The sequence below is a fragment of the Elgaria multicarinata genome, chromosome 15, assembly GCF_023053635.1.
Source record: "Elgaria multicarinata webbii isolate HBS135686 ecotype San Diego chromosome 15, rElgMul1.1.pri, whole genome shotgun sequence".
NCBI lineage: Eukaryota > Metazoa > Chordata > Lepidosauria > Squamata > Anguidae > Elgaria > Elgaria multicarinata.
The window spans coordinates 7,323,164-7,341,401 of NC_086185.1; the positions used below are offsets into that span (position 1 = coordinate 7,323,164).

Genomic DNA, 18,238 nt, shown 5'->3' on the forward strand with positions numbered 1-18,238 from the left:
TATGATTCTGTGCACTCCTGTTAGGGGTGCCTCTTTTCATCCTCATGTAATGTATGCAAAGTGATGTGCAAAGCCCACCAAGGACAAAGCAAGGGAAGACCTCAAGTTCCTCTGATGTTGGGCTTAGCCAGGGGAAGGGAAGGGCCAGGCCGTTGGCCAGCAATGATTTCTGTTTCCTTTCCATCCTCTCTAGGTTTGGCATAGCAAGATCTTGAGCAACCGGTTCCTGGGACAAGTTCAGATGACAGCCTCACCAGATGACCTCAGAGGAGTTCAGAAGCTCCGACTCCGGGGGAGAGGCAGGCGCGAAGCAGACGAGATGCCAGGTTGCGTCACCGTCAAGGTCCTTTCCAGTGATGCCCTTGCGGAGCTATGAACAGCGAAGGCTGACAGGCCCAGACGAGGCTGTCACTTCGCAGCAAGGGACGTCGCTTGTCTCCTCAGTGGGAATGAAGTGAGAACGTTGATCGGCACGTCGGCCTGAATGGCTTTAAAAATAGCCTTCGTGGGTTGTTGCGGCTGGATTCTACCTGAGCAACAAGAAATTGCTCAAAAGAGAGGACAGGAGGGAACAAAGCAAGAGTCCATCCCATGGTTCCACCTCCTTTTCCCCACCCACCACTCATTTCATGATTTCCCATCTTTTGTACAGTGACTCCTCTCCTTAAGGCTTAGTTACCGACAGTGCGAGCTTTAAGCTTAAAATCTGCTGGCGTTTTCTTTGTTTTTGGATTTTCCACTCAGCCCTTTTTCCTTTGGTCCTGACCCTTTGCCTTCAGGAAAGGAAAAGAACCTCTCATGCAAGCACTGAGTCATTACTTACTCTTGGAGGGACACCAGCTTTCACTGACGTTTTCTTGGCAGGCCTTGTAGCGGGGTGGTTTGCCGTTGCCTTCCCCGGCCGTTATTACCTTTCCCCCACCTAGCTGGGTACTCATTTTACCGACCTCGGGAGGATGGAAGGTTGAGTCAACCCGAGCTGGCTGCCTGAAACCAGCTTCCGCTGGGATCGAACTCAGGCCGTGGGGAGAGTTTCAGCTGCAGAAACTGCTGCTTTACTGCTCTGCGCCACACGAGGCCTTCAGCTTTGCCCACAAAAGTGGCCCCCAGATAGACCTTTGGTGCCTTTGGGGTCATTTTTGTTAGAAAATTGAAATTTCATGGGGATGGGTGGGACTTCCACAACCAAGACTTCGCATATTGATTCAGTGGAACTGGGTTTTTTTTGGGGGGGGGGGACTCATATATAAATGCCACGCTCTGATTGTCATTAATCGCTCTGTTGCTGCCACTGCTGCTAACCCCTAATGCCTTTTCTTTGCCTCATTAAATATCCCTGCAACAGTCAAAGTAGCTGCTGTATTTTGACACGTAGGAGGACAAATCCCATGACGAGAGGATCAAAATTCACGAACGCTACACGCAAAGCTTGCGATTCCTGTTTTGCAGTTTGGCAAATAGAACCAGAGGCTCACATCCACACTGGCAAACGTCATTTACCTTCCAACTGAACCAGCTTAATTGCTTAATTTAGCAGAGCTCCCTGACAGTTAAAAAGGGTTAGAAAAGCTAACGGTACATATGTAGAGAAGCAAATGTCTGTACTCTTTACACTTTCGCTCCTGTGGTCAAAAGCAATGTGTTAGCAGGCAGGAGACTTCATACAATATATTCTAGTAATAGTAGTAATACAACCTTTATATAATGCATTTTATAAGTTCAGAATACTTCACATATATTCTCTTTACAAGAGCCCTGGCAGGGGGGCAGGCTATTATTATCTCTTTGCTCGCGGGTTTTCTAGATGAACATGAAGGGCTTTGCCAAGTCATGCTGTCTTTTACCGATTCAGAAAGTTCCTGACTATTGAACACGTTTTAAGTATGACTGTTTTCTGGATGTTGATGTGGATGTATTGGCAAGCCCAGTTTCTCAAGGCCTTTGGTAAAAAAATATATAATGTGAAGCCACATGTGAAGACTAACAGAATAATTGTACCTTTTTCCTGTTGCCATAGTTCTTTTGGGGGCTATTAGTCTTTGTTCTGTTAACATGTCCATTAGGTGTGTGTGTGTGTGGGGGGGTAGATTTCCAGAAATAGTATGGAAATGTTCTGTTCAGTATCCTGATGCTATTGTTATGAGTTGTGGGCTTTTATAGTAACAACGCATAACATTACGATTCATTTCATCTGACCAAGCTAAGTGTTGCCTTGGGTGTCCCGCCTTGGTGGTTGCCTGTGGAACCAGCAAAACACATGTGTGGGAGTTTGGGTGGAGAAGAGAAGATTAAGGGGAGACATGATAGTGCTCTTCAAATACTTGAAAGGTTGTCACACAGAGGAGGGCCAGGATCTCTTCTCGATCCTCCCAAAGTGCAGAACACGGAATAACGGGCTCAAGCAGCACAGCAATAGAACCAATAACTTTGGGAGGTTGTGGGCTCTCCCACACTAGAGGCTTTCAAGAGGCAGCTGGACAGGCATCTATCAGGGATGCTTTAAGGTGGATTCCTGCACTGAGCAGGGGATTGGCGTTGATGGCCTTAGAGGCCCCTTCCAACTCTACTATTCTATGATCCTATGGGTGGTTATTCTTGTTTTCCTTATTCATTGCCTGTTCATTTCCATTTTGGCCAACTGTTAGGTTCATGCAGCATTCTCGGCCTTGGTGTTGCCCATTCAAAGCTTTTGTTCTAGTTTTTGTAACCATTCTTTCACAATAACAGGGTGGTTAGCCCTGACTAGTGGTGTTTGGCTAGGGTCCACGACTATGTTATAATTCTGAGCCTTCTGTGAAGAGACACCAGGACAAATTATACCACACAATCCACAAAACACTCATGGGATGGATTTCAGAAAATCTGGACATCCTTCCCTCTAATACTCTGAACCAACCTGCTAGCCATATAGGGCGACTCATCAGGGAACTGATAAACTCTCCCATTTCTGAAATTTATTTGAGGCCATCAAAATGTGGGGAGGTTTCTGGCAGGCCACAGTATCAAGCTGAGGTGGCAGGTTCTCATGATTCTTGGATCCTGAGTTATGGGAGCTCAGGGGTGGTGACCATTTCAGCACAGGACGAGCATGAAGACACTTTGAATGTTCTTTTTTTAAAATGAAATCTGACATTTCTCATTTGGGGATGCTGTTAGATCCAGCACTGTCACTGGATGCACAGGCAGCCTTGGTGACATGGAGCACCTTTTAACAGCTTAGGGTGAAATTCCAGCTACGATCCCTATCTGGGCAGAGATAGCCTAGCTAGTTATCCAGGCTCTGGTAACCTCTCACCTGGATTAGTGCTACATGGGGCTGCTTTGAAAATGGTCTGGAAATGTCAGCTGGTCCAAAATAGTGCAGCAAAGTTTTTAACGGAGACTGGCCAACGTGGTCATATATTGTTCTACTGCTTTAGGATCTATCCTAGCTGCCACTCCATATCTGGACCAATTTCAACATTCTAGTACTCACTTTCAAAACCCTTCAGGCTTGGGGCCAGGTTACCTGAAGGGCCATTTCCTTCCATACATACCTTGTCCACATTGCACGAGGATGGCCCTCAGATGATCTTCAGTGGCCCGCCTTCAAAGTGCCACCTCCGAATGAATTAAGGCAGGTGGATACTAAGGAGAGGCTTTTTCAGTCGTGGCACCCTAGTTGCGGAATCTTCTCCCCAGAGGGGCTTTCCTGACCCTACATTATGGTCATCTCAGCACCAAGTGGAGGCCTTTTTATTTTCCAGGCTTTTTAGACTGTGTTGTGTTAGTGCATTTTTAGACCTTTGTTCTGCTGTTCACTTCTGTTTTAGTTACTACTTCAGTTTTATCCTTTTTTCAACATATGGTTTTGTATTACATTTTACTATGTAATTCTATTTTATGGTCTTGTAAATCGTCCATAGAATCTCAGCGGATGGGTGGTTTAGTAATGCAAAAATGAATAAATAAATTCTATCTCGTCTGCACTGCATCACGCTCTTTGCTATCTGATTTCAATATGGGTTTAGTTTGGCCTGCATTGGTGTCTACCTCTCAGTCGCCCTTGAGAAAGATAGTAAGACTAGAAGGATTACAACCCACAAGAAACAGTCTATCATTCAGCGGTTGGGAATCTCTTTCAGACTGAATTTTGGGTCTCGCAGTCCACATTACAAAAACAAAACAGAAAACGCACAGACCTCAGCATATTGTAGTGTAAACCTATTACTGCTGGTAACTAAGCTTTAAGAGAGACATTTGGAATGCAGGAAATCCGGGAAACCACCAAAGGATAATTGTCTGGTGGGAAAGGGGTGGAGCCAGGGGGCGGGGCTCCCTAGATAAGGAGCACAGAAGAGCCACATTTGGCTGCTGGGTTTGAAGTGCCCTAGCCTTGCTTTATGAATCCCCGTTCACTTGTTGTTGAAAAGCACCTTGAGGGTTGTTCCTGGTTTCATCCTTTGGTGTGTTTTCACAGATGCAATTTGCACAAAATTAAGCACCTTACAACACGTTCAGCTCATTGCAGCTGAAGTTCGCCGACTGTGGCTTCAATTTGTTTCAAAGTCCTTGTGATCTCTTCTCGATCATCCCAGAGTTCAGGACACGGAATAATAGACTCAAGTTACAGGAAGCCAGATTCTGGCTAGACATCAGGAAAAACTTCCTCACTGTTAGGGCAGTATGACAATGGAACCAATTCCCTAGGGAGGTTATTATTATTATTTATTACATTTATATCCCGCCTTTTTTCCTCCAAGCAACTCCAAGGCAGCATACGTAATCCTCCTCCTCCCCATGTTATCCTAACAAGAACAACAACAACCCTGTGAGGTAGGTTGGGCTAAAAGTCTGTGACTGGCCCAATGTCACCCAGTGGGTTTCCATGGCCAAGTGGGGACTAGAACCCGGATCTCCCGACTCCCGGTCCAACACCTTAGCCACTACACCACACTGGCTCTCACACACTGGAGGCCTTTGGATAGGTTGTGGGCTCTCCCACACTAGAGGTCTTCAAGAGGCAGCTGGGCAGCCATCTGTCAGGGATGCTTTAAGGTGGATTCCTGCATTGAGCAGGGGGTTGGACTCGATGGCCTTGTAGGTCCCTTCCAACTCTACTATTCTATCAAATCCTGAGACCTGGCACCCTGCCATAGGGCCAATGAGCTACGTTTGGCTCTGAGGGTCTCCATTTCTGCACAGAGTCTTATTTTAATGGTTTGGGGGCCTGGCAAGACGAATGTTCAAATGATCCTGATTTGGGATTTTATTGTATTACAGCTAGTTGGCATTCACCTCCTCCAGAGGTCCCCTCCCTGACATCATAACGGAAATAAATCCAATAAAGCGGGGACACGGATTTAAATATTTACATTAATTTGCTCCAATTTCCTCGGCATGCATGAAAGCCAAATCACTTCTGATTTGCCATATTTAGAGGCTCAAGCTGGTAGATTAACTCTATTTTTGTCCTCATTGGCTTGTACATGCTAATCTGAATTGACTTGCTGCTGACCTCTCGGTGCTTCTGCTTCTTGCTGCTCATTGGCGTGCTGATGATTTGCAAGGCACAGTTGAAGCTGCACTTGCATTCCTGTCTCCTAGCCAGTGGTGGCTGGTGGCTCTGATGTCAGTGGGGTGGCATATCCGCTCCAAGTCTCGGTCAGAACCAGTCAAATCTCTAAAGGAACTATTCAAGGTGTGGGGCACTTTGGATAGGTCCTTTATTTTATTTTATTTTATTTTATTTTATTTATTTATTACATTTATATTCTGCCCCATAGCCGAAGTTCTCTGGGCAGTTTACAGAAGTTAAAAACAGTGAACATTTAATTTAAAACCATAAAAAGCATAAAATACTACAAAAACAAACAATATCAATTTAAAAACAACTATTCTGGGGTCAATTAAAAAACACTGCATATGCTGTTAAATGCCTGGGAGAAGAGAAAAGTCCTGACCTGGCGCCGAAAGGATAACAACGTTGGCGCCAGGCAAGCCTCGTCAGGGAGATCATTCCAGAATTGAGGGGCCACCGCTGAAAAGGCCCTCTCCATGGTTGCCACTCTCCGAGCTGTATTGAACTTCCATGTAAATTTAAGCTGCTATTTCTAAATGCCTACATATACATGAGCAAATGGGTGTCACCTTTTGTGGCAATGCACGTCCTGCTTTTTGGCAATGTAGAAGTGGCCTGGCCACCCTCAGCACAGTGATACAGGAGGAGATACAGGCAGAGCTGACTTACGGAACTATGCTCAGAAGATTTGCAGGGTTCGTCAGTCAGGTTGTGCCATCCAGATGTTGTTGGACTGCAGGTACCATTATTCCTGAACATTGGCCATGCTGGCTGGGGCAGATAGGAGTTGGAGTCCAGCAACATCTGGAGAACCACGCAATATCCACTCCTGATGTACAAGGCTTAGTTTTCGTTTCATAACTCTGTTCATTTAGCATGGACTAATTTCCTTATCATTCATTGCCATCACATTCTTTTCAAGATGCCTTTGATGAGCTTACATTCATGTATGTGCTTTGAAATGTATACATTCTTCTCCCATTACTTAACACGCATTTGTGTGCATTTTCAAAACTATGCATCTTTTTACATCTGCATTTTTCAAATGTACACACATGCTGTTGACACATTTTTATTTGATTTTTTTTTTTGCTCCGTAAATCAAGCTGCAAGCTCAGAAATGTATGGACATTAACTGCAGATAGCGTCCAAGTCCATGTTCAGTCCAGAAGGTGCAAACCGGACAAAATCCTGACCACATCTGAACTGAAACGAATTTCTCATACATCCCTAATGACATTGTTAGCCATGGATATCCACATTTGTCTGTGGAAGATGTCCATGTATGCACCATTGCATAAAAGCATTAATGTCATGAGTTGGCTCAATCACGTGTAAGTGCACCACCAACACCCATCCCACCAGTCACTGGCATACTGACATAGTCTGCAGAATGGGCCCACACAAATAATAAGTACAATTATTATTATTATTATTATTATTATTATTATTATTATTATTATTATTATTATTATTATTTGCATTTCTATACTGCCCAACAGCTGAAGCTCCCTGGGTGGTTCACTTATATTTGACAAGGGATGCAAGGGTTGCTTCCAAAAGCTCTAGCCATAAAGATTGCAGTCATGAAGTCATGAGAGAGCTTTTATTTCTGATGAAATGTTGTTTTATTTTGGATTTTTTTAAAAAAAAATGGCAACAGAAAAGAACATTCATAGTAACAATATAATATAAACAAAGAAATAAAAGAACTCACTAGTTATAATTCTTAGTCTATTGCTGATATGCTTCTGGAACAGCTAGAGGAAAACAGCCTAAGTAGACACTTACTATCTAATGAAAGAAAGTTAAGAAAAGCTGGATAGCATATATAAGTTGTGTTAGGCAGAAAGAATTTATATAGTGAACTATACTTGGTTGGAATTTGATCAAACGTTTGAAGGGCTTCTACCCTGGACATAATTGGCAAGTCATTGTGCCATAACATTGTTCTTAAAATTAGGATTCCTTCCTTTACTCCACAACTTTTTCTCAGGGTCATCCCAAAACGTTTTGCTACCTTAAGCAAAGAGCAATATTAGTCTGTTGTAGCAAAGAATCCCATAACACACACACATACACACAGACAGACACACACACAGACACAAACACACACAGCTTTGTCTAAAGCACAAATCACTTCCCTGAATACACAGCTGTAATGACCGTATGTGACCACAAAATGGCAATCTTGCTCCACCGTTCATTCTCTGCCCAGTTACCTGAGCAATTGTATTTCAGTTGTCTTGTTTAGATTCTGCGTGCAGAAGATTAGGCTGAGAGGAAGGGAGTTGGCCAAACACACTCAGCGGATTCAAACCGGGACTTTCCACTGCCGAATCTAATTCTCTAACCAAGGTACCACCCTGGGGCACAGGTCTGGTTGCCTCTCTAGCTGTAGGGTAGCCACTTACAAAGAGAGGACAGCCATTTGCATACGCTAATGTGTATGTATAGGTGCACGTTTAGATATAATGATGAAATAGAAATACAATGTCTCTCACCACGTTGGGGAAAACTGTGACCAGGCAACCTCTGTGCCTACTAAGGCTGCTGTCCAGGTGCTATCTGGGGATGAGCAACTTCTACACCCTTGTCATTCTACCTTCTTAGGGCTCTTTATCTTTCATTTGGGCTTGGATCGGACAATCCTTCAAAAATAATAATAGAGGGCTCCTTCAAATGGTAAAATTTGGAGAGGGAGGTTCATGGCCATGAGCAGGAGCTTCTCTGGGTTATAAGGGAGAAAGTATTTTGCAAATAATGTATTTAGTAAAAGAGTTTCCTTAAGAACATAAGAACATAAGAAGAGCCCTGATGCTGAATCAGACCAAGGGTCCATCTAGTCCAGCATTCTGTTCACACAGTGGCCAACCAGCTGTTGACCAGGGACCAACAAATCAGGACATGGTGCAATAGCACCCTCCCACCCATGTTCCCCAGCAACTGGTGCACACAAGCTTACTGCCTCAGATACTGGAGGTAGCACACAGCCATCAGGACTCCTCCAGGAATTTATCCAACCCCTTTTTAAAAACACCCAAATTGGTGGCTGTCACTACATCTTGTGGTAGTGAATTCCATAGTTTATGCTGAAGGCCTCCTGAAGTCTGGTGCCAGCCCTCCCTGGCTTTGCCCTTTGGGAGAGGTGACAGAGAGAAGCCCCTCCCATTGCCTGGTTGAGTCCATCCACCATTGGGCTCTTTCGCTCCTCAAATGGCTTCTTGCAGAGAGCATTCCACCTGATCATGTGTGATGAATCATAAAGTCCCAGTACCTGAATTCTCCTCTTCTCACCCAGTTCCTTCCCCCAACTCTTGGCTACTGTGTATCTGAGACTGGAAGTCATCATTGTGAAATGCAAAGTCCTTTGAGTTACTGTGGTAGAAAGTTACTTTGTTTTATGATGAAAGTATATAAAGCAAACCAATGTTTGCAGTGGAATGGCTGGGAATGTATGGGTATTTGTACCTGATTTCTTCTGGAAGAGGGGTGTTTTCCTATTCATTGGCAAAAGCCCCTGACAATACAGCCTTATATCTTTACCACTACCATTTTCACTCTGTTGTGTTCCCATCCAGTGGCTGTACTGGGCTTTGTCCTGTTCTGCATGTCTAGGGTGACCCTATGAAACGGAGGACAGGGCTCCTGTATCTTTAACAGTTGTATTGAAAAGGAAATTTCAGCAGGTGTCATTTGTATATATGGGGAACCTGGTGAAATTTCCTCTTCATCACACCAGTTAAAGCTGCAGGAGCCCTGCCCTCTTTTGTACCTGGTTACTCTAGTATAGCTCCTGCAGCTTTAACTGTTGTGATGAAGAGGGAATTTCATCAGGTTCTCCATATATTTAATTTTTGTGAACCGCCCAGAGAGCTTCGGCTATTGGGCGGTATAAAAATGTAATAAATAGATAAATAAATAAATAAAAATATATACAAATAACACGTGCTGAAATTCCCTTTTCTATGCAACTGTTAAAGATACAGGAGCCCGGTCCTCCTTTCCATAGGGTCACCCTATGCATGTCCACATTATGAAACTGCCCATAATGGAAGGCTGGGGACAAGACCACCTTGGGGTCCATTTCTTGGGGTCTCAGAAAATAATGTTATCAATAAGTAGGGGTGTGCACGGACCCCCCGCTCCGCTTCACTTGCAGATCCGCCATTTTCTGGATTGGGCCGCTCCGCCCCACCCCCGCTCCGCCCACTTCCGCTCCGCTCCGCTCGGAGCTCCGGATCCGGATCCGGAGCTCCGTTTTCCCCCCCCCATAGGCTTGCATTGAAAGCTAAAAAATTATACAACTTTTTTTCTGTTCAAGTTAGAAACCTCACGTTTGGCACCATGACACCTCATGAGGGTATACACACGCACGCCAAGTTTCAAAGCAATCCCATCATCCCCTGATTTTTGGGGAATTTTTGAAAATCGGGCACCCCATTCACACCCCTTTCCATAGCTCCGTCAATTTGCACGTTAGAAACCTCAAACTCGCCACCATGAAAGCTTATCCAGGGATACATACGCACGCTGAGACTCAAGGCAGTCCCATCATCCCCTGATTTTTGGGGAATTTATGAAAATCCAACACCCCTTTCCATAGCTCCGTCAATTTTGCACGTTAAAAAAAACCCTCAAACTCACCACCATGAAAGCTTATCCAGGGATACATATGCATGCCGAGACTCAAGGCAGTCCCATCATCCCCTGTTTTTTGGCGGGGCTTAAACCTGCAAAATTTGGAACTTCCAAAACTCCAAGTGAGCGCAGGAAGGACTTCTCCCCTGAGTCAAAGCCACACACACACAACATCCCTGCGAGGTGGGCAGGGGAGGAGGGAGGGAAGGCAGGAAGGCATGCAGCTGGCATTTCTGGGGGCATAAGGAAGTGAGCCAAGGATAAGCCAGTAATGCATATAAAATGGAATAAATAAATAAATAAACAAAGGAGGGGTGGAATTAAAAGCAGCAGTGTTGCTGAATAAACAGCAAGAAGATTTTTTTAAAAAAGGCTATATCTGTCTTTTACCAGCAATAGGGGGACGTGCCCGGGGGAGGGGGAAGCAGCTGCCAGTTCAACTCAAGACAGCCACCAACAGCTCTGAGATTAAGAAGTAAACGCTCACTTCAACTCATAACAGGCATCGCTCCACCACTAAAAAGTGAACATTCACTTCAACTCATGATAGGCATTGCTCCACCGTTTTACTCTCTTTGGAAGGCTCTAATGGCCTTCCAGTGCAGGAGAGAGTGGGGGCACGTCCACAATGAGATGCCCTAGGGGAGCTCATCCCCTTGCACCACATCTTTTCAGTTGTTCCCCAAAGTTAGGGTGGGGAGCAGTGCTGTGTTTCTATCTCTTATTCTTGGCTTAGTATATGATTTCAGGTTGTGTTTGTGCATTTGGTGGGGCTACTGTGTTAAAAAACACGGGGAAAATGTTCAGATGAAGAAAGAGAAGTTTCCCAGAATCCCAAGTTACGTGTTTTGCCTATGCCCTCCTCTAACTTTGGGATCATCATGACCGGGAGCTGATTCTGCCCCTCAGCCCTTTGAAAAAGGTATTTTTCCCGCCGATTTTTTAAAAACTTCTAGCGCGCGACCCGTACGACGCAGAAAGTTGAGAGTAGTCTCAAAATGACCCCCATCCACGACTCTCTGTGCACAAGAATTTTCAGAACGATAGCTTAACCCCCCCCCCAGTTATCCCCGATTCTTTCCCTCAATGCAATCCTATGGGCGAAAAGCCGAAAACGCCGTTTGAGCCGCGCGGTTGACCCGATTTTCAAAAAAATATAGCATGCGACCCACATGACGCAGAGAGGTGAGAGTGGTCTCAAAATGACCCCCATCCCCGACTCTCTGAGCACAAGAATTTCCAGAACGATAGCTTCAAAAACAACCTAGTTATGCGCGATTATTTGCCGCAATGCAATCCTATGGCGAAATGTTTTCAAGATGGCGACCGGAGCGCTCCGCCTGAACTAGGAGCTCTGAAAAATGGTCGCTTCTCTTCGCCTTGCTTCTAGGGGTCCGCGGTCCGCTCCTACTCCGCCTCTGGGTAAGGCGGAGCAGGCCAATCCGCTACTGCTTCTACGCTCCTAATCGGAGCGGATCACACCCCTATCAATAAGTACATTCCTGACCCCCATGTCAGCCTCCCCCAGGGTCTTTCCATGTGCTTTTCTCTCGCTAATCTTGCCTCCTATGCCAGTCCCACAGATGCAGAAGTGTCCCAAAACCAGGCAGGGGAGGGGGACAGTCCATGATTGGCTCCATCCCCATCACTTCCCACTCTCCTGAAATACCTCCCCTTCTCCAAAGTGGTTCCTCCTGGTTTATTGGACTGACACTCCAATCTAGGGAAGCACAAATCCGCAAACTCAAATGCTCACTGGAGTTCTCAGAATTCCAGCTCAATGCTTGTTCTGACTCAAACCCGGATCAGATTGTGAATTGTGTTTTCCTTTTCAGAGGAAAGTCTGTGCGTGTTTCCATGCATATCCCTCCCCCCAACAAAGGTATGTGTCATTTGTGCCTATCTTTGAAATGTACGCATTCTTCCCCCATTGATTAAAGCGTATTTGTGTGCATTTGTCAAAAGTACTTGTCGATCTCAGTTCTGAAATCTTACTTGAAAACGTTTCTTTTCTCAAAAGCTTGTAATCCGTAGAGTGACGATACTAGTTTTTATTATTTGTTTTATTGTCCCTCATGCTGGTTGGCCTTTCCCCTCCCTGTTTGTTTGTTACTGTGATATTAGAATGTGAGCCATATGGCAGGGTGTTTTGTATTCTGTTTTATTTTGTTCTGTACAGCACCATGAAAATTGATGGCGCTATATAAATCATCATCATCATCATCATCATCATCACATTTCTCAAACACGTGCGCATGCATGTCGAACACATTCTTTTGGATCTGCAAATCCCATTGGGAACTTGGAAATGGAGAGACTTCAATTGCAGGTTGCTTCTGAGCCCTTGTCCAGCCTGGAAAGTGCAACTTGGGTAAATCCTGATTAAAAAATGAATTGAAACGAATTTCTCATGCAGCCATCATTCCGAGCCAGCATGGCCGCTGGGCATCATCCAGCCACAGTTAGCACTCAGACAGCACTCTGAGCAGACACAGAGATCAACTGGTCATAGCCTCCTCCGCATCTCATGAGAGGCATTGCATTTTTATTCAAATTGAAATCATTCTGCCTAAATTTGAATCTGCACATATTCATATTTCTTTGCAGGTTTTGTGTCCTCTTTTGGCAATGTGCGTCCTCTCTTTTGGCAATGCACAACTGGGCTCCTAGCTGCCACCAACCATTGCAAAGTGGAGACCCTCCCACAAAGGATGGGACCCTGTGGTCAACGGCCTCCAGTGGAGGCTGGTGCTTCTTATATCAGTATCCACTGTGGTTTTCAAGGTGCTGGTTTTGACCTATAAAGTCTTACACAGCTTGGGACCACAATACCTGACAGAAACCCTCTCCTGACATGAACCTACCCACTCAATGCGCTCTACATCTAAGGTCCTCCTCCAGGTGCCTACTCCGAAGGAAGCTCGGAGGATGGCAACAAGGGAGGGTCTTTTCAGTGGTGGCCCCCACAATTATGGAATGATCTCCATGATGAGGCTCGCCTGGCACCAACATTGTTATCTTTTCGGCACCAGGTTAAGACCTTTCTCTTCTCCCAGGCACTTAACAGCATTTAACAACATGAGCTTAGTTTTTTTTTGTTTTTAACGGACCCCAGAATAGCTGTTTTTATAAGAATACTGTTGTTTTTATGCTTTTAAGGTTTTTAAACTTTGTATATGTCTTTTTAATGTTTACTGTTTTTAACTTTTGTAAACTGCCCAGAGAGCTTCGGCTATGGGGCGGTATATAAATGCAATAAATAAATAAATAAATTCAGAACCAGACAGAATTCTAAAGGAGCTATTCAAAGTGCTGAATTCAGTACAGTTGAGCACTTTGGGCTGCTCCTTTGGAGTTCTGATTGAAACCCAGAGTGGATTCACCATCCCACTGACCTCAGAGCCACCAGCCTCCACTAATGGCCCCTTTGAACCTAGGATTGGACTTGATTCTCTCTCTCCAACATATGGGCAGACTCATATATGGATGGGACACATTTCATTGGTATTTAGATTTTTTTTATTTGCAATACTTTAGGTCCAAGTTTCAAACTGCATTTTTTTTACACTCAAAGACACAGTCATGCACAATTTATATTTCAATGTTCTATTGCTTCAACCACAATGGGAAATAACTAAAATATTGGAAACAGACCAAAAGAAAATCTTTATTTTCATTTGTATTTCTTAAAAAAAATGGATGCTGAGGTCAGAAAGATGAATCCATGCCATCAGCACATTTACAAAGGAAATAATGTGGTTCTCTTCTTCTTCTTAAAAAAAAAAAAAAAAAGGTACCTCTTAATCCAAAATTACAGAATAGTTTCACTACATGTTTTTCTTTGTGTTTTTTTTTTAAAAAAGATAAGATGTTCCAAAAATAAAAGAAAAAGAGGAATGTACAGCAACATGTTAAAGAGAGGAAATGCAGATCCTTCTTTCTTAAATTTTATTTAAAAACCCTGATGACAAACTCAGTAGATGCTTGTGTCACTAAATTGGTTACTCCTGACAAATTGGAATTTAGATGTGCCAGAAAACTAATAGTCTGTTGCAGATTTTTTAAACGTCTGTTTGTTTTGTTTTTAACCTTGGATATACCGATTGCCCTGTTCCAGCTAGAGAGTTTGTATATGTGGAAAACAGAATTGGGGCATTTGTGTTGAGATGTTTGCGTTTTTGGTTGTACATTTTAAAGGACTAGGCAGCAATGGACTCTTCATGCCAGACTCGGTTGGATTGGAACCGTTGTATATGCAGCATGCTGTGCTTAGTTGGCAAATACAGAACCCCCAAACCCACAGTGCTTGAATTCTGGGGGTAAGGCAGGGGGCGTAATGAAATCCAGAAGACCCACCTTCTGACTCCCCCCCCACCAATTTTAACCAGTTATGGCCTCCCCTGTAGCCATAACCCCCACCCCACCCCCATAATTTGAGCAGTCTCGTTTACACTGGTATAACCTGATGGAGGCTAAGAGGAATTTCACACAAAAATGGGCTTCCTTGTGTGTAGGTAAAGTGTGTAGGGTGTGTTTCTTGCCAACCTACGGGCTGATGCACAGCTGCCTGGCATGGGTAGGTCTGGCAAAATCCACACACCGCACATCACAAGTAATAGTTCCCCATACACCCATGGAGATCCTATCCAGGGCAACACAGCCCAGATATGTGAAGCAACCCTAAAAGGTAATGGAATCACCGCTTTAGAATGAATGCACGTAACATATTTCTCTCTTTCTTCCCCTCTCTCTCACACACCATCACTCCCATACATCACACACACACACACGCACGCACACGCACGTGCGCGCACGCACGCGCGCACACACACACACACACACACACACCAGAGCCTAGAAACCCCTAGTCAACTTTGAAGTCCCCCCCCCCCCCTTGCCAGCATTCTTTCTCCCTCTCTTGTAAGATCTTACAGATATTTCATTTGCTCTCCTTTGGCAGGATAACAATCTATTCCAGGGCCAGATCTACACCAAGCAGGATATGACACTCTGAAAATGGTTTGAAAACTGTATCTGGAGTGTGTCCTGGGCCCCAACAGTTGTCACTACTGTTATAAACCATTTTAAAGCAGTAGTGTAGATCCTGCCCAGGTCTCATGATGAAAGGCATTTGCCACAGAAGTTGTCATACCAAAAAAAAAACCCTGTCTTTAAGATCTCACTGTTCACCACAGCTCACTGGCCAAACTCACCATTGAGTTTCACAGTGATGGTCAACATGACTCAGATCCCTGTTCAGGCCTCAAATATTGTGTGCAAAAAAAGAAGAAAGGCTCAAGTCTTGGAGGCCAAGCGTATATTATCTACACCACAGACTTCAATCAATCTTGTATCAGTTTAGCTGCCATGGCTTTCCTCAAGGAATCTTGGCATTCAATTTTGGAATTCAGCTCCTTGATAGAGATAAGTGCTTTAGACTTCCCCAAGGTTCCCTGGCATGAAGGAATAACTCTTAAACCAGTTTAACCATGTTGTGTAGACTACTAAATGTGACCAGAGATGATCAGCTCCAATCCCTTGTGGCTGGGGTTGTATATCCCCAGCCACAACAAATGATGCCTTTATCTAGTTCAGTCAGACCCAGATAGGGATGGGTGAACAAGTGTTGTTCACATTGAGCCACTGTGGTGTAGTGGCTAAAGTGTTGAACCTGGAGTTGGGAGATCCGGGTTCCAGTCCAAAGTCACCCATGGAAACCCACTGGGTGACTTTGGGCCAGTCACAGACTCTCAGCCCAACCCACCGCACACGGTTGTTGTTTTGAAGATAAAATGGAGAGGAGGAGGGTTATGTACAACACCTTGGGTTCCTTGGAGGAAAAAAGGCGGGATATAAATGCAAAAATAAATAAATAAATAAATAAATAAATAAATAAATAAATAAATAAATAAAATTAACCTAGATTTGCCAAGCATCACCTTGAAGCTGGTGTCGGTCGATTTCTGTGAGCACTTGCGGTTGCTGTTTGCTTTGCACGAACGGGAACGTTGTGCAAAAACACGAGCATTTTTCAAAGTTGCACAACATTTTCCCCTAGATTAAAGTGTGAAACTGCGCATTCTTTTTGAACTTTGTGCAGTTTCAAACTGCTTTTTTCTCAGAAATTTGCACAATTTTGAACCCGAGCGCCAGTTTCAGCATTTGGAAACATTTATGGAGAGCATTTTCTACTGCTCCTACTGACATTCGAGGTTGTGAACAGGGCAGGGCTAGCTCTTTGATGAGAGCAACCAAAATTCTCATCCATCCCTAGACCTAGTTGAATGTTGTCATGCAGCTGGGAAGGCACAACTGTATCAGCTGTGGTAAAGAACAGATAGGCTGCTTCTGTGTGCAGTTTTTCCTTGCTGGATTGTGTTCACTCTGCTAATCCTAAGGGAGTAATGATACAGGTGTCACTTCCTGGTGTTGACGTTCGATCTGTGCAGCAAAGATGCCAGTCACTAGAACCCTGCATTTCAGGGAAGCCAAGATCTTCTGAGTTCTTTATTTGCATTTGCATCAAGTTGCCATGACAGATCCTCCAATGTTCAACCAAGCCACTTGCAAAAACAGCGAACAACAACGACAACAAAAATACAAATATTTACATGTCCTTTATCAGATTTTTGCATCAAAAACAAAACAAAACCAGTCCTTCTGTGGGCAAAAATAAATAAATAAAAACAAAACCGCTACAGGACAATGGATTCAAGATGGAAGGAAACAAGTAGGTCTTTCCCCCTTTTTAAGAACTGGTATGCGTCACATTTTGGAAGGAAACTGAGGAGAACAGATGGGAGTGAGGCTCAACCATTCGTCTCAGAGGAACCCAATTTCATAGATGGAATAAATAAACACTTGAGATCATCTGTATACAAATGAGATCTGGTCAGCCGGTAGCCAGTCATGGAAAACAAACATTTGCAAAAACCAGACAGACACAAACAGGATGATAAGACAACTACAGCCTGACATTACAACCCACTCCATGGACCATTGAAAGATTTCTCAGGCTTTTGCTAACACGTACACAAAAGCTGTGGTGTGTCACTAAGATACATCCCCTCCATCCCATTTCCCCTTTTGTCTAACTTCAATAAGTAAACTGTGCTTCTCAGAGTTTCCCTGATTATAGTGCTGGCATTATCCTGCCATTTCTTCCCATGCTGGATCAATACGGGAGATTGGGCTAATTAGCAACTTAGTAGTGATAAGGTGGAACTGAGTATCTCGTTGGATTCCACTGTTGGATAATAGTTTGAGGTAATAAAAGTTAATGAGTAGTGGTGTCTAGTTGCATGATGGATTACAAGCCTGTCCTACGCAAAGAGCAGATGAAATGGTAAAACTCTTTGGCTTCTCAGGTTTTGAACCTCCTTCTCAGGTTTTGAAATGGCCCTTTACAGCTGCCGTAGTTTGGATCTAGGAAACGACAGAGCCACCATCTTCCTTAAAAATGGTGGCTCTGATAGAGGGTGGGCGGCTGCTGGACAGGTCAGGTAAGTCCTGTGGCTGGGTGGGGGCAGTGGCTCACTGTGTTCAAGGGGGAGCCGGGAGGGGGGCCAGCAGGGAATCTGATGGACGCCCAGTTAGCTTCGCTTCCGGAACCTGCACCATCTGACCTGCTTCGTAAGTCCAGATTTCGCTTCTGGTCTAGATCTGAAGCAGATCAGACTGGGTCCAAAGTGCCCCAGAGGCAGATAGCAACCGCCCCGCCCCCCAGCCATAATTCAAAGCATCCAATTCCCCCACCTGCAACCTTAGCGGTACATTCCAGAAATGGCTTTACCACCAAAGTTACCATTTGTGTAACAGCAGGAGTTGTTTTTTCAAGGGCTACTCGTGTACCTGCAGCCACAGGCGTTCTGCACACCTCCTGTTGCGTCAGAGCAAACAGGTAGAAAGCAAGGATAGAGACAACTACTCAGGGCCTTCCTAGACGAGGCCTTAGCGCGCCTTCCGACCCGGCTTCCCTGCTGTGCGTCCAGATGACGCACAGGGGAATCTAGAGGCAGGCCGTGCTGAGGCCTCCTC

General features: G+C 44.6%; 1 protein-coding gene across 2 annotated transcripts in view; it reads left to right on the top strand.

Annotated features, from left to right (window-relative positions):
* The window catches only part of CAPN6 (calpain 6), a 325,901-nt gene extending 321,886 nt beyond the window's left edge, over nt 1-4,015 (top strand). For both annotated transcript variants that reach the window (XM_063141867.1, XM_063141866.1), the window contains one exon: nt 194-4,015. In XM_063141867.1, coding sequence (XP_062997937.1) covers nt 194-376 — 183 coding nt within the window. In that variant the 3' untranslated portion in view covers nt 377-4,015. The remainder of the gene's footprint in view (nt 1-193) is intronic.
* Nucleotides 4,016-18,238: the final 14,223 nt, after the last annotated feature.